The sequence below is a fragment of the Mus musculus genome, chromosome 7 (assembly GCF_000001635.26).
Source record: "Mus musculus strain C57BL/6J chromosome 7, GRCm38.p6 C57BL/6J".
Classification (NCBI taxonomy): domain Eukaryota; kingdom Metazoa; phylum Chordata; class Mammalia; order Rodentia; family Muridae; genus Mus; species Mus musculus.
The window spans coordinates 145,313,180-145,327,164 of record NC_000073.6 but is presented as its reverse complement, the minus strand read 5'-3'; the positions used below and the strand labels follow the sequence as shown (position 1 = coordinate 145,327,164).

General features: G+C 46.7%; 1 protein-coding gene across 1 annotated transcript; it reads right to left on the bottom strand.

The window, feature by feature from the left end:
* Positions 1–3,105: 3,105 nt before the first annotated feature.
* Positions 3,106–12,330, bottom strand: Mrgprd (MAS-related GPR, member D). The gene is made up of 2 exons (NM_203490.4): positions 11,882–12,330; positions 3,106–5,773 (listed from the first exon to the last, which is right to left on the bottom strand). Exon 2 carries the CDS (start codon positions 5,769–5,771, stop codon positions 4,806–4,808), a length of 966 nt encoding a protein of 321 aa, NP_987075.1. The 5' UTR covers positions 5,772–5,773; positions 11,882–12,330; the 3' UTR covers positions 3,106–4,805.
* Between the last annotated feature and the right edge of the window lie 1,655 nt (positions 12,331–13,985).

Below are 13,985 nucleotides of genomic sequence, written 5' to 3'. Positions count from 1 at the left end.
GAATTGGAGGGCTCACCTGTGATCCAGATCTTGAGGCTAGAAGACACAAGTTTCTGACCTGGATCGTGGCATGGAGATCTTAAGGCATCGTGGCCATGAGAAGTTTAGGCTCAGGTGAGGTAGTACATGCCTTTAATCCCTGGAGACTGAGGCAAGGAGATCTCTGAGTTTAAGGTCAGCCTGAGACAAGCAAGTCCCAGACGTGGTGATACACACCTTTAATCTGGGACACACTTTCTGCTGGAGGCCTACATAAGGATATTGGAAGAAGGAAAATTCTCTCTTCTTTGCCTGCTTGCCTTGTGGGACTGAGCAACTACTAGATCCTTGGACTTCCATTCACAGCTGCTGCTAACCATTGTTGGGAGCTGGATTACAGACTAAGTCATCAACAAATCACTTTACTATATAGAGACTACCCATAAATTCTGTTACTCTAGAGAACCCTGACTAATACAGTGTGTGTGTGTGTGTATGTGTGTGTGTGTGTGTGTGTGTGTGTGTGAGAGAGAGAGAGAGAGAGAGAGAGAGAGAGAGAGAGAGAGAGAGAGAGAGAATGAATGGGTTAGTATAGATGTGTGTGTGTGAATGTGAGTATGGGTTAGTGTAGGCCTGTGCACGTGAGTATGTAAGTGTGAGTATGGAGGTGGACATTGCTGTATCTCTTCCATTGGTTCCACTTCACCTTCATGTTTTTGAGGTAGAGTTTATTGAACCTGAAATATATTTTAGTATAGGCTTAAACATCAGAGGTAGGAGAAAGAGAGACATACTGGAGAAAGTGAAGTGCACCCAAGACATAGGTGTTGGCTTCTAAAGAGAGTAGCAGAAGGCAAGACTACCCAAGGGTGGTCTAATGGACTCAGGGCAGAGCTGCTGTGATGTATGAACATTAGCCACACACACCCTGGGCTTTACTGCTGTGAACAGACACCATGACCAAGGCAACTCTTCTAAGGACAACATTTAATTGGGGCTTGCTTACAGGTTCAGAGGTTCAGTCCATTATCATCAAGGCAGGAACATGGCAGCATCCAAGCAGGCATGGTACAGGAGGAGCTGAGAGCTTTATGTTTTCATCTGAAGGCTGCTAGAATATTGGCTTCCAGACAGTTAGGATGAGAGTCTTAAAGCCCACACCTACAGTGACACACCTACTCCAACAGGGCCACACCTTCTTCTAATCGTGCCACTCCCTGGGCTGAGCATATTCAAAACATCACACACCCCTTTGGTGGCCTCAAGTTACATCTCAATAGGTTGCCAAGGACTCCTCCCCTGCTCTCCTACTCTTCAGAGAGGAGAATTGTGAGTTGGCTCTGGGGATGTGTTGGGTGGGTTAAACCTGATAAGGTGAATCCAGGAGCCCTGAGGGCTTCGTAGTGACTTGGGGCACACCCCTTCCTGTCAATGGAGTTCTGGGAGATCCCTGGAGGATGCTGGCTCCCAGATGGGAGGGGAAGGCCTGGGCAGTTAGTTTTGGATTCTCTACTTTGCCAGCCAGGGGCTTTAACCAGATTCCTGGGTGCAGGGCTCCACTCCTGTTTTGCACCCCAGGATTTTTTCCATCTTTCCATCACGCCTCATGATGACCTTAAAAGGGAGATCATTGGGTGAACACCTGGTTCTCAGTGCCTTTTCTCTCTAATCTTGGGTCTGGACAGCCCCTTGACCCTCTGGGAAGCCAGCAGCTTTCTAGCCTCATCTCCCACCATCTGCTGGTCTAGTCCTCTCCATGTGGTACTTACTGTTAGGGTTTCTGAGAGGTCTGGGATATGACTAAATTTCCCATCTAGCTCCTAGTACTTTGTGGCCAAGCCCCTGTGCCTCTGGCCTTTGCCCCAGCAGTGTGATAGGAACCGCTCAGGCCACTGTTAGACCTGGATTAAGAACAAGCACGGGCAAGCCTGTAATCCCAGAGACTCTGGAAACTGAGGCAGGAGGATTATATATGAGGCCCTTCCTGGTACCCTGATAAATTTAACTAACCCATTCAAACTCTGCTAATCTAGTTACTACCGCTCAAACTAGTAGTTTATATAGAGTAGAAAATTACTAACAGCTACACCTGCCTAATGACTGCATACAGGTGTGATGAGGTCACGTGTCCAATAAGCTTTAAAAGAAATAGAATTTAAAACACAAAGAGAGGTCCAGACATGGTTTTGTTGAGAAAAGCCAAACCTAGGTAATAGGAGATTGGATAAGCTCAAGGCCTGTCTGAACAAGTGATGGAGACCCTATCTCAAAAAGGGGAAAGCTGGGTGTAGACTATTACAATTCCAGCACTCAGGAGACTGAGGCAGGAGGATAACAAATAAAGGTCAGCCTGGGCTACATAGTTTAAGTCTAGCTGGGGCTACTTAGCAAGGCTTTGTTTTAAAATAAAAAGTAAAAAGAAGGCCGAGCCCCCATGGTGGCTCACAACCACCTGTAACTCTAGTCCCAGGGGCTCTGACACCCTCTCCTGGCCTCCACAGGCACTGGGCACACCTGTGGCACACAGACATACATATAGGCAAGACACCTGTATAACAGTCTGCATTTGGTGATGGCAGTGAGGGTGGGAGGAGGGGTAGCTTGAGACTAGGTCTCTCTACAGAGCCCTGGCTGTCCTGGAACTCACTCTGTAGACCAAGCTGGCCTCAAATTCAGGAATCTGCCTGCTTCTACCATGCCTGGCTTAAAAATAATCTTTTAAAAAAGAAAATGACTGAGCCTGTCACTCGCTGTTAGCAGTCTGATATGATCCCCAAGGTGGACCATTTTTGTAATGGAAGGGGATGGAGCTCAAAAAAAAAAAAAACAAAAAAACCCAAATCAAACAAAACCCATGTGCTAAACAACCAGCCCAGTGACATTCCAGAAAGGGTTCATAGGCTGGGCTGATGCGATCTCTGAGGTGACCTTCAGGTGGAGGGCAGGTGATTCAAAACTGTTCACGGAATAGAGTCAAAGGCGAAGTCCAGGATTCAGAGACCAGAGCCAGAAACACAAACATCTTTCTTCTTCTTTCTTTCTTTCTTTCTTTCTTTCTTTCTTTCTTTCTTTCTTTCTTTCTTTCTTTCTTTCTTTCTTTCTTTCTTTCTTTCTTTCTTTCTTTTTATTGTTACTATTTACTATTAACATGTAAGAATCATGCAGGTTTATAGGGTCCAAGGTGTAATTTTGATATATGTACACACAGTGGGGTGACCAGCATCTCTGTCACCTTGAGCATGACACACTGGCTTGTGCAGAAGCCTCCAGATCTTCTAGGAGCTGGCCTGAAGCAGGAACGCAAGGCTATTGACTCAGGCTCCATGCTGTGCCTGCCTCCTGCAGAGCTTTGCCTGTTCAGCAACCTCTTTCTGTGCTGTCCCTCTCTCTTCCCAACCTCTGGCTCACCGTGTTTCTGCCCTCTCCTGTCACAAGGTTAACTGGCACAGATGTCTCAGGGGACAAGGGGTACAAAAGAACCCCACAGGCCAAGTCAGGGCCCGAGGGTGGGTCAGGGATCAGGTGGAGGATGAGGACAGTGAGATAGCAGCTCAGATTTCGCACCAGAGACTTTCAGAATGAAGCCTGCAGGAATTCCCTTAGGAAAGGAGGGTGGTAAGGGTTAGAGACTTCTCTCCCTTTCTCTTGTACCTCCTCTTGGATGCATGTAACCCCACTTCACTTGTCATGGTTTAGGGAGGTGCTAGTAAGAGAAGGGTAGGTTAAGTAAGGGGAGCACTTCATCTACAGAACCTCTGGAAATGGTCATCCATGCTGGGGAGAAACTTATCAGTGACATGTCTGTTTTAGGGTCACCTACATTTCTGTAAGTAATGCTGAACTACATCTCTATAAGTAACCCCTGGACCACACTTCTGTGTGTTAATTGTTTCATCAGACTGTGATTGGATGGGATTGTTCCTTGGTCTTCATTGGTGCCCTATCTGGGATGCGTGTCATGTCATGCCAGGAAAAGTCACACAATGTGCTGCAGGTGCGGTGATATGTGCATCAGAGACACTACTTTGTGCACTAAATGATGTTACCAGTATATCCCCAGGTCCAATATGCTAAGCTGTTTAGCTTTAACTGTCAACTTGACACAACCTAGAATCACTTGGGATGAAAGGAGCCTCAATGAGGAATTGAGGTTAGCTTGTAAGCGTGTCTATGAGGGATTGTCTTGACTGTCGATTGACACAGGAAGCCCCAGCCCGCTGTGGGCAACACTATTCCCTAGGCAGATAATTGTGAGCAGAATAAGAGAGGATGTAATAAGCTAGCTGAGAGCAAGCAAGCAGGGGATGGACCTATGCATTTGTGCTCTTTCTGTTCTTGACTTTGTGTGTGATGTCACTAGCTGCTTACATTTATGCCTTGACTTCCCTGAAATGATGGGTCATGATCTGTAGTTGTGAGCCAAGTAAACAGCTTCTTCCCCTGTGATACCTTTTGTCAGGGAACCTGTTACAGCAACAGAAATGAAACTAGGACAGATGCCATCTCAGGGAGACAAGGGGGGTGGGAAAAACCGTTTCAACCTGCATGAGATGCTCTATCCATTGGGAAACTCCATTTCCCAGACAGCCTTGCCCATGATGGGACCCAAAGTTAGGATCTGTGTCTAAACAGGTAAAACAGAAAGATATATTGCCTCACCTCTTAGTTTAGATTAGGAACACAAGGTGATAGTGGTGAACCCTCCCTGGCAGAGAGGAACGTGACCCAAACATTTTGAGGTGCAAGGCCTTTGCATTGCAGGCTTGCTGGGTACTTTTAGGGAAGGGCTGGGTGGGGCTTTGGAGGAGTTCCTGGTTGGGCTCCCTTCAGACCCCATCATTAGTACACGTGGATGGCGTCTCTCTGCCCTCTGGCTCAGGCTCATCCCGCAGTGCCCGCCCCAGCACAGCACCCAGGGACTCCTGCAGCCGGTGGCTCTTCTGGCTGCCCACGAGGAAGTAAATGACCGGGTTGGCACTGCTGCTCAAAGACGAAGAGAAGCGTGATACGCAGCTATAAAGTAGCCTCACATCCCGTTTCACATCCACCCAGTAGAGTAAGAACCAGTTGATGCCCAAGGGCAGAGAACAGGTGAGGAAGACAAGGATGGAAGTCAGGATGACCACGTACAGCCGCCGGGGCCGCCGTCTCTGCATCAGGCTGTTCTTCCGCACCCGGATGAAGAGGATGGTGCTGGTCAGGATCATGACCGGCATGAAGATCCCCAGGATAAGACTGTTGAAAACAATGTCCACCTTGAAGCACTGGTGTTTGTTGGGATGCCAGAATTGGACGCAGAAGAAAGAAGCCAGGAAGTTCATCAGGAAGGCCAGTGCCCAGAGTGCACCAGATACCACTGATGACAGGTGCCGGGGCCGGTGGCACTTATACCAGATGGGGAAAAGCACGGAGAGGCAGCGCTGGGTGCTGATGGCTGTCAGCAGGCTCAGGCCTGCTGTATAGGCAAAGTACTTGATTCTCCTCATCCCTTCATAGATTTTGGCAGAAATGTTGACTATGAGCAGGGGCCCTGTTTCCAGGCTGAGCATGGAGGCCATGCAGAATAAGAAGAGGAAGTCAGCCACCGCCAGGTTGAGCACATAGACACAGAAGGGAGACCTCTGCATGCCATTGCAGCTCAGGAGCCAAATCACCAATGAGTTGCCTGCCATCCCCCCCACACACGTGGCCATGGCGAGGAATGTCACTGAAAAGTAGATCCAGGTCACAAGGTCCATGGTGGGACTGATGGTCAGACCTGGAGCTGGGCTGCTGTCAAGAGTGGAGTTCATTCCTATGGGTGGAAGAAGAACCCATGTTAAATTCTGTGTTATGAACTAGTGGGGCTCCCACTGTGCCTGAATCTACCACAGGACCAGGCACTGACCTGCTACATACACTCCACCTCTCTGCCAGCTCGAGTTTCTTTGTATTTTCTTTCTTTTTCTTCTGTTAGAGTCCAAGAATTTGGGAATAATCTGCCATGAAACCAAGTTCAAGTCGGCAAAAAGTATCTTTACTCTGAGGCTAATATACCAGGAAGATGGTTGGGTTTGAGACCCAAAACGTGTCTGTTACCAGAGGGCAAAACAGAATACTTTAAGACAAAACAAAAACCAAAAACCAAGCTGGGCGTGGTGGCGCACGCCTTTAATCCCAAAGAGGCAGGCAGAATTCTGAGTTTGAGGCCAGTCTGGTCTACAAAGTGAGTTCCAGGACAGCCAGGGCTATACAAAAAAAAAAAAAAAAAAACCCAAACAACAACAACAACAACAACAAAAATACCCAAAAAACAAAAAAACAAAACAAAACAAAAACAGATTAGGGGGGGTAGGAGCATCCAATCAGGTTCATGCATATACTGGATATTTCATTCCTGGTATTTTAAGTGGTGTTCTACATACCAAGTGTCTCAGATGGCTTTTTTAATAGCTTGGCCTGGATGGAGGCCAGCCAATCAGAGCTCTTTTGGCAGTTATGGTCTCAAACTCATTATGTAGACCAGGCTGGACTTGAACTCAGAGATCCTCCTGCCTCTGCCATCTGTGTGCTGGGATTAAAGGAGTGTGCCACCACCACCTGGTTCTCTTCCTTCCTTCCTTCCTTCCTTCCTTCCTTCCTTCCTTCCTTCCTTCCTTCCTTCCTTCCTTCCTCCCTCCCTTCCTTCCTCCCTCCCTCCCCCCTCCTCCCTCCCTCCCTCCCTCCTCCCTCCCTCCCTTCCTCCCTGCCTTCCTTTTCTTTTCCTTTCTTTCTTTCTTTCTTTCTTTCTTTCTTTCTTTCTTTCTTTCTTTCTTTCTTTCTTTCTTTCTTTCTTCTTTTTCTTTTTCTTTTTCTTTTTCTTTTTCTTTTTCTTTTTCTTTTTCTTTTTCTTTTTCTTTTTCTTTTTCTTTTTCTTTTTTTTTGAGACAGGGTCTCATGTAGCCCAGACTGGCTTCAAATTCCCAATGTAGCTAAGGATGCACTTGAATTCCTGATCCTCCTGCCTCAGCATCCCAAGAGTTAGGATTACAGCATACCCGATCTAGTTTCTTCATTTTAAAAATTCTTTTATTTTTTTAAGGACATGGATGTTTTGCCTGCATGTATGTGTGTACCAGACACATGCAGTGCCCATGTTGGTTCGAAGAGGATGTCACATTTCCTGGAACTGGAATTATTGCTGTGAGCTGCCAAGTGGGTGCTGGGGACCAAAGCCAGGTCCTCTGCAGGAACAGCAAGTGCTCTAAACCACAGAAGCATCTCTCCAGTCCACCTCTCTCACCCCTTTTCCTCCTCCTCTTCTTTTACCTAGTGTGATATGTTTTTTGTTTTTGTTTTTGTGAGACAGGGTGTCATGGAACCCAGGCTGGTTTAGAACCCCTGATCCCCCTGCCTCAGCTTCCCACTGGCTGAGAAGGCAGCATGTATGACCTGCTCTTGTTCCAAGCACCTTCGTCCTTGTTCAGAGATAAAGCTCTCCAGTGTGTGGCTCCACTCCTGCTGCTGCTTCTGTCTGTTGTTATTGTGGTTGTAAAACCACAGCCTTGGAGCTGTGGCTGCTCCTCCACCTTCCAGAACAGTTTGTATCCTGTGAGATCCACTTTCTTCGTAGGCTTGGCAGAAGGTAAAACCATCTGTCTGGTATTTCTGTGTACGTGTGGCTGGACTTCAGAGCTCCAAAACAGAGCTCCAAATCCAACTGTTCTTGTTTCAGGTCTAGTCAGGCATTCACCCAGCTTCTTGAGCACCACTATGTAGTGTAATGTGTTAATATAAAAGTTTTCCTGCCTTCTGGGTCCCTGCTTGTCAGTATAAAATTCACTGCAATCTCTCTCTCTCTCTCTCTCTCTCTCTCTCTCTCTCTCTCTCTCTCTCTCTCTCTCTCTCCTCTCTCCCCCTCCCCCTCTCCCCCCTCCCCCTCTCCCCCCTCCCCCTCTCTCCCTCTCTCCAGGTTTCTTTGTGTAGCCCTGGCTAACCTGGAACTCGAGATCAGGCTGGATGGACTTGAACTCAGAGACCCACCTACCTCTGACTCCTGAGTGCTGGGATTAAAGGCGTGCACCACCATGCCTGGCAAATGATTTATTTTTCCTTTTCTGTTCATGTACCTCAGTGTGTGTATTACATATCTGTAGGTGCCTATAGATGCCAGAAAGATGGTGTCAGAGTCCCTCAAACTGGAGTTACAAATGGTTGTGAGTCACCTGGCATGGGTGCTGGGAACTGAACTCAGGTCCGCAAGAGCAGGAAGCACTCTTAACCACAAAGGTATCTCTCCAGCCCCAGTACCATCTTTTATTTTATTTTATTTTATTTTATTTTATTTTATTTTATTTTATTTTATTTTATTTTACTTTTGAGGCTGGGTCTCACTATGTAGCCATGGCTGGTTTGGAACTCACTACATAGACCAGGCTGGCCTCAAACTCACAGGAATTGGTTTATCTCTTCCTACTGAGTGCTAGGATCAAAGGCATACACACCATTTCCAGCTTTTCATACTTTTAAAAAATATTTATTTATTTATTTATTTATTTATTTATTTATTTATTTATTTAATGTGTAGGAGTACACTGTAGCTGTCTTCAGACACATGAAATCCCATTACAGATGGTTGCTGGGAATTGACTCAGGACCTCTGGAAGAGCAGTCAGTGCTCTTAACCTCTGAATCATCTCTTCAGCCCCGGTCTTCATAATTTTTTAAAACTACAATTTTCTGCCATTTTTATTTGCTTGTTTTCATTATTATTTTGTCAGGTGTTTGTTTTTCAAGACATCTCTTTCTCTTACATTCAACTGTTTTCTTCTTGGGGTGGGGGTGGGGCACCTGGGGATGGTTCTCTCCTTCCACAATGTTGGTTGGGACACCAGGTGGGGGGAATTCCCTGCCCTTTCCTAGCATGGTCTTATCAAAAAAGATGGAAAGGAAGCCAAGATGGGACCAAGGAAAGAAAGGGGCTTTGGAGAGAGGGGAACCTGTATCTGAACCAAAACAGACAGTTTTTGTTTTGTTTCTGGGACAGGGTCTCATGTAGCCCAGGCTAGCCTCAAACTCCCTGTGTAGCTGAGGGTAAACTTAAATTTTTTGTTTTTATTTCAGTTATTTGTTTGTTTATTTTTATGTGCTAGAACATGCATGTGTGTGTGTGTGTGTGTGTGTGTATGTGTGTTTGTATGTGTGTGTGTGTGTGTGTGTATGTGTTTGTGTGTGTATGTGTGTGTGTTTGTGTGTGTTTGTATGTGTGTGTGTGTATGCATGCAAGTGCTCGCTAACATGCACATGCCTTAGCAGTTATGTGGACAATGTGTTGAAGTCTGTTCTCTCCTTCGACTATGTAAATTCTAGAGTTAAACTCAAGTTGTCAGGCTTTGCAGCAAGTGCCTTTAGGCCTGGAGCCATCCCACTGGCCCAGCCTTCAGATTCTCTCTTTGAAGCCATTCAACAGTGGTCACTGTTACAGCAACCACAGAGAGCACATGCTGCCAAAAGCAGAATGCCACACTTGTCTCAGCCATGCAGCTGTGCCGCTGGCAGTTAACCCTGAACATGGGAGAGGAGAATATGCACTCACCACTGAGCTCGACAGCAGGCACACTGAGGACCTGAGAGCGGCTAGAGCCCCCCTCAGTGGCCTTCCCTTCCTAGGTCACAGCCAGGACCTGTGCTGTGTGTGCAGAATACTCAGAATTTTATTGCTAAGTACCTGCTGGGTTCTTTTGGAACCCTGCATCACTTATTTTTGGGGGGCCTTTAGGCTAACTTTGGGATTCCTCTAAGAACCCGAGGCTTGCTCTCTGTTCCCCAGCAGAGCCAACAAGCATCATGACCCAGGTGAGCAGCTGCCTCGCTCTCCAACAGAGGGTGAACATACCTCCGGGGAGATACTCCTGACAAGGGGGACAGGATACTGCTTGTGCCTTGAAAATGTCACCCAAGTCCCTGGGATATTTGGCCTTCTGACATAGAAATGGTCCCTTCAGCTCTGTCCCTTGGCTCTGACAGCCTTGAGCTTTCCTTCAGAAATGAGTGCAATGTCTGTTCATGTGTTTCTATTCCCCAGCTATTGTATTGAGCTTAAAATAAACATTTCTAGGTTTTTTCCTGGCCCCCTCTTTAGTTCTCTCTCTCTCTCTCTCTCTCTCTCTCTCTCTCTCTCTCTCTCTCTCTCTCTCTCATCTGTTTGGTGTATTTGCATGTAAGTTGGGATCTAAACACTTGGTATCGGGTACCCATTAGTGAGTGCCTCCTGGGGGAGACTGCTCTTCTTGCTTCCAGCATCCCTTAGATGCCTGTAGTTCTTAGCCTAGAGGTGGGCCATGTTCCTTTTCATGTCCACTGGTGTTGGCCTTGTTCCTGTTTTCTTCAGGCAACTATTACTGAGAAACGATGGGTGAAGCTTTCCTGAAACTATTTCTGATTTTAAAAGTATGTTCGTGGATCATAATAAACAAACAAATAAATATCTGTTGAAGGCATATATTTCTTGAGCTGGGGACATGATTAGCTGGCAGAGCAATTACCAGCATGCAGGAAGTTCTAGGTTTGATCCATACTTGGTATGATGGTACATGCTCGTAGTCCTAAAACTTGCAAGGCAGGAGGATCACTAGTTTGAGACTAGCCATGGGCTCCATATGGAGTTCCAAGCCTGGGTTACATAGCCAGACCTTGCCTCAAAGAATAAAACAAAACAAAATAAAAAACCAAAAAGAAAGAAAGGAAAGTGGAAAGAGAAAGAGGAAGAAAGCCTGGCGTGCTCAAAGCCTTGGGTGCCATCCCAGCCTTACTAAACCTGGGCATGGTGGTCCACAGCTGTCATCCTAGCACTTAGAAAGTGCAGTCCAGAGGGTCATCCTCTGCTACATTGAGAGTCTAACCTGGGCAATTTCAAAACAAACAACAGTATTTTCTCCATTCATAGCCTTAGGATCCAAAAATGAAATTGAGTTTAGAGTTCATTATTCTCTCTCTCTCTCTCTCTCTCTCTCTCTCTCTCTCTCTGTGTGTGTGTGTGTGTGTGTGTGTGTGTGTGTGTGTGTGTGTGTGTGTGTGTGTGTGCAGAGGGTGGGGGAACTGAGAACATGCTAAGCTAGCTCTGCCTTCTTTGTCACTGGTGAGTAAGGAGACTTACTTGGGGACTGGCTGTCAGCCTTAACGTCCAATTCTGTAACAGTCATGTGAATCTTGTTCCCAGTATCCTGTTGTCCATTTCTCTTTGCACTTGAAACATGTCTAGAAAGGGACAGGTGACTGCTAATGCAGCCTCAGTGCCCTGGATAACCTTATGCAGTGGTTAGAGGACAACGTGTTGAAGTCTGTTCTCTCTCCTTCTGCCTTGTGAATTCAAGTTGTCAGGCCAAGCTTCATGGACTTCCATGTCTGTCTCTTCCTTGGCCTGGTGCCTTGCTCTTCCTGCCCTTGGCCTTGATCTGCAGTTACCTCTCTGATCTGCCAGGCTGAGCCCCATTTTACACCATTCTCACTATGTGTCTCAGCCCCTTTGGGGCTGCGGACCACCATGCCCAGGTTTTGTAAGGCTGGGATGGCACCCAAGGCTTTGAGCGCGCCAGGCAAGCATGCTATCTGAGGGACTGTGTGCCTTGCCTCGTCTCTTCCTTTTTATTTTTCTTTTTATTTACATTACAATTCATAACAGTACCAACATTTCCATTATGAACTAGCAATAAACTTTATGGTTGTGTCACCACAACATGAGAAATTGTATTAAAGGGTCACAGCATTAGGAAAGTTGAAAACCACCGCTTTACCTGCTCATGAACTGGTTTTAAAATTCCCACTTGGAGAGGAGATACCTGCCTAGGTTACGGAGCTGCAAGATCTCACCTGATTCTAGCAGGTCTTGAACTGTGCTATACCCTTCTACTTTCACCCAGACTGTAAAAAGAAACAAGCCTCTCACCTGCTCCTGAGTGTGCCAATCTGTCCTTCCGCAAAGATGGTGATCCCTCTTGGCTGTGATCCCTAGAAGTGTTTCCAGCAGCACCGTGAGGCCTGGGCTTCTCAGCTGCTTCTGCAGGTCCTGACTCAGTGTCTCTTCCACTAAGCAAGGATGGTCCTGTCTGTCTCTACTGCTCCCAGCCACATAGAACCCTTGATTTGGGGGACCCCCCTCAAGGACCTTGGCTTCCTTTCAGAAGTGTGAGAAGGAATCCTAGATATAAGTGCCGGAAAGATGCCCGTCCACCCTGTGGAGACCTGCGCCCACAGGAGCCTAGCTGAAGACTAATGGGCCTCCCCAGTATGGCCCTCTCCTGCCCCACCCAGATTCCTTTGATACTGGGGGCTTTTGAGGATTCTAGCAAGGACCACTCCTTCTGGCATCATCCTGGTAGCCTCTCCCTTCTCAATGCCTCAGAGCATTAGCAGCCCCATCATGGGTTTGGGAATTAGGGTGGAGCCTCAAGAGAGTGGGGGTTTTATGGACTAGGAAAGGTCATTACGGGCACCCATGTGCAGAAATGCTTAGCTAATGTACTTACCCATCTCAGCTTGCTAAAAGCGAAGAGATGCAAACACTGGCTGGGGAGTCTGCCATCTTACTCTGCACTTGGGAGTGGAGTGACTACAGAGTTCAGGCAACCTCACTGAGCCTCAGGGTCTTCACCATAGGTTGACTAGTCATCCCTGACCTCCAAAGCCCAGTGAGACTCGAAAATCACACCCATGCTCTTGACATATTTTTCTGCTGGGAGCACGAAGGCAGGACGGAGGATGAAGGCACCTGAGCCCAGAAGTTCTTGGGATACCTGCATCCAGCTACACTTGAACCTTTTAGTAGTATGAGCCACTCCATTGTGTGTGTGTATGTATGGCTGATGAGCTGGTTCAGTGGTTATGAGTGTTTGCTAGCCAGGCATGGTGGCACACACCTTTAATCCCAGCACTCAGAAGGCAGGGGTGAGCAGATCTCTATAGGACAGAGATCCTTTTGGAGGACCTGAGCTCAGTGCTCAAAATCCATGGCAAGTGTCTCGCAGTAACCAGCAACTCGAGATCCAGAGAGTCTGACACCTTTTTCCTGACCTCTGTGGGCAGCTATACCATAGACAGACAGACAGACACACACAATAAATAAATAAATAAATAAATAAATAAATAAATAAATAAATCTTTAAGATAAAATGCAACACAAACCAAAAATCCACCCTTCTCCACCTTCCTTTGACCAGCACTACAGACATACACTACTGTGCCTGGCTCTTTACCTGAGAGCACATGGGGCACAGAAATCAGGTCCCTCGCTTGCCCAGCAGAAACTTTGCTGACTGAGCCATCTCTGAGCCTTGAGTTTCATATTTTATGTCAGAATTTTTTGTTTGTTTATTTTTATTATTTTTAGCTGTGTATATGTGTATTTATTTATCTGTATTTGGGTGTGCACACATGAATGTATGTGTGTTTATCTGTATGCAGGCATGTGCACATGAATGTGTGTGTGTGTCTGCCTGCATTCAGGTGTGTGCACAGGGATGTATGTGTGTCTGTCTGTACTTAGGTGTGTGCACATGAGTGTATGTATGTGTGTGTGTGAAGGTGGGTGTGTGCACAGGAATGTATGTATGTCTGTCTGTACTTAGGTGTGTGCACATGAGTGTATGTATGTGTGTGTGTGTGAAGGTGGGTGTGTGCACAGGAATGTATGTATGTCTGTCTGTACTTAGGTGTGTGCACATGAGTGTATGTATGTGTGTGTGTGAAGGTGGGTGTGTGCACAGGAATGTATGTATGTCTGTCTGTACTTAGGTGTGTGCACATGAGTTTGTGTGTGTGTGTGTGTGTGTGTGTGCCTGAATGTGGGTGTGTGCACAAGAATGTATGTGTGTGTCTGAATGTGGACATGTACACAGGAATGTGTGTGTGTGTGTGTGCATGTGTATGAATGTGGGTGTGTTCACAGGAATGTATGTGTGCATGTGTCTGAATGAAGATGTGTGCACAGGAATGCAGAGGGTCAAATTTCCCTGGAGCTGATTATGACCCACCAGATGTGTGTGTTGAGTTGA

Coding starts and splice junctions, on each gene's coding strand:
- Mrgprd (NM_203490.4), bottom strand. CDS start 5,771: ATGAACTCCACTCTTGACAGCAGCCCAGCTCCAGGTCTGACCATCAGT.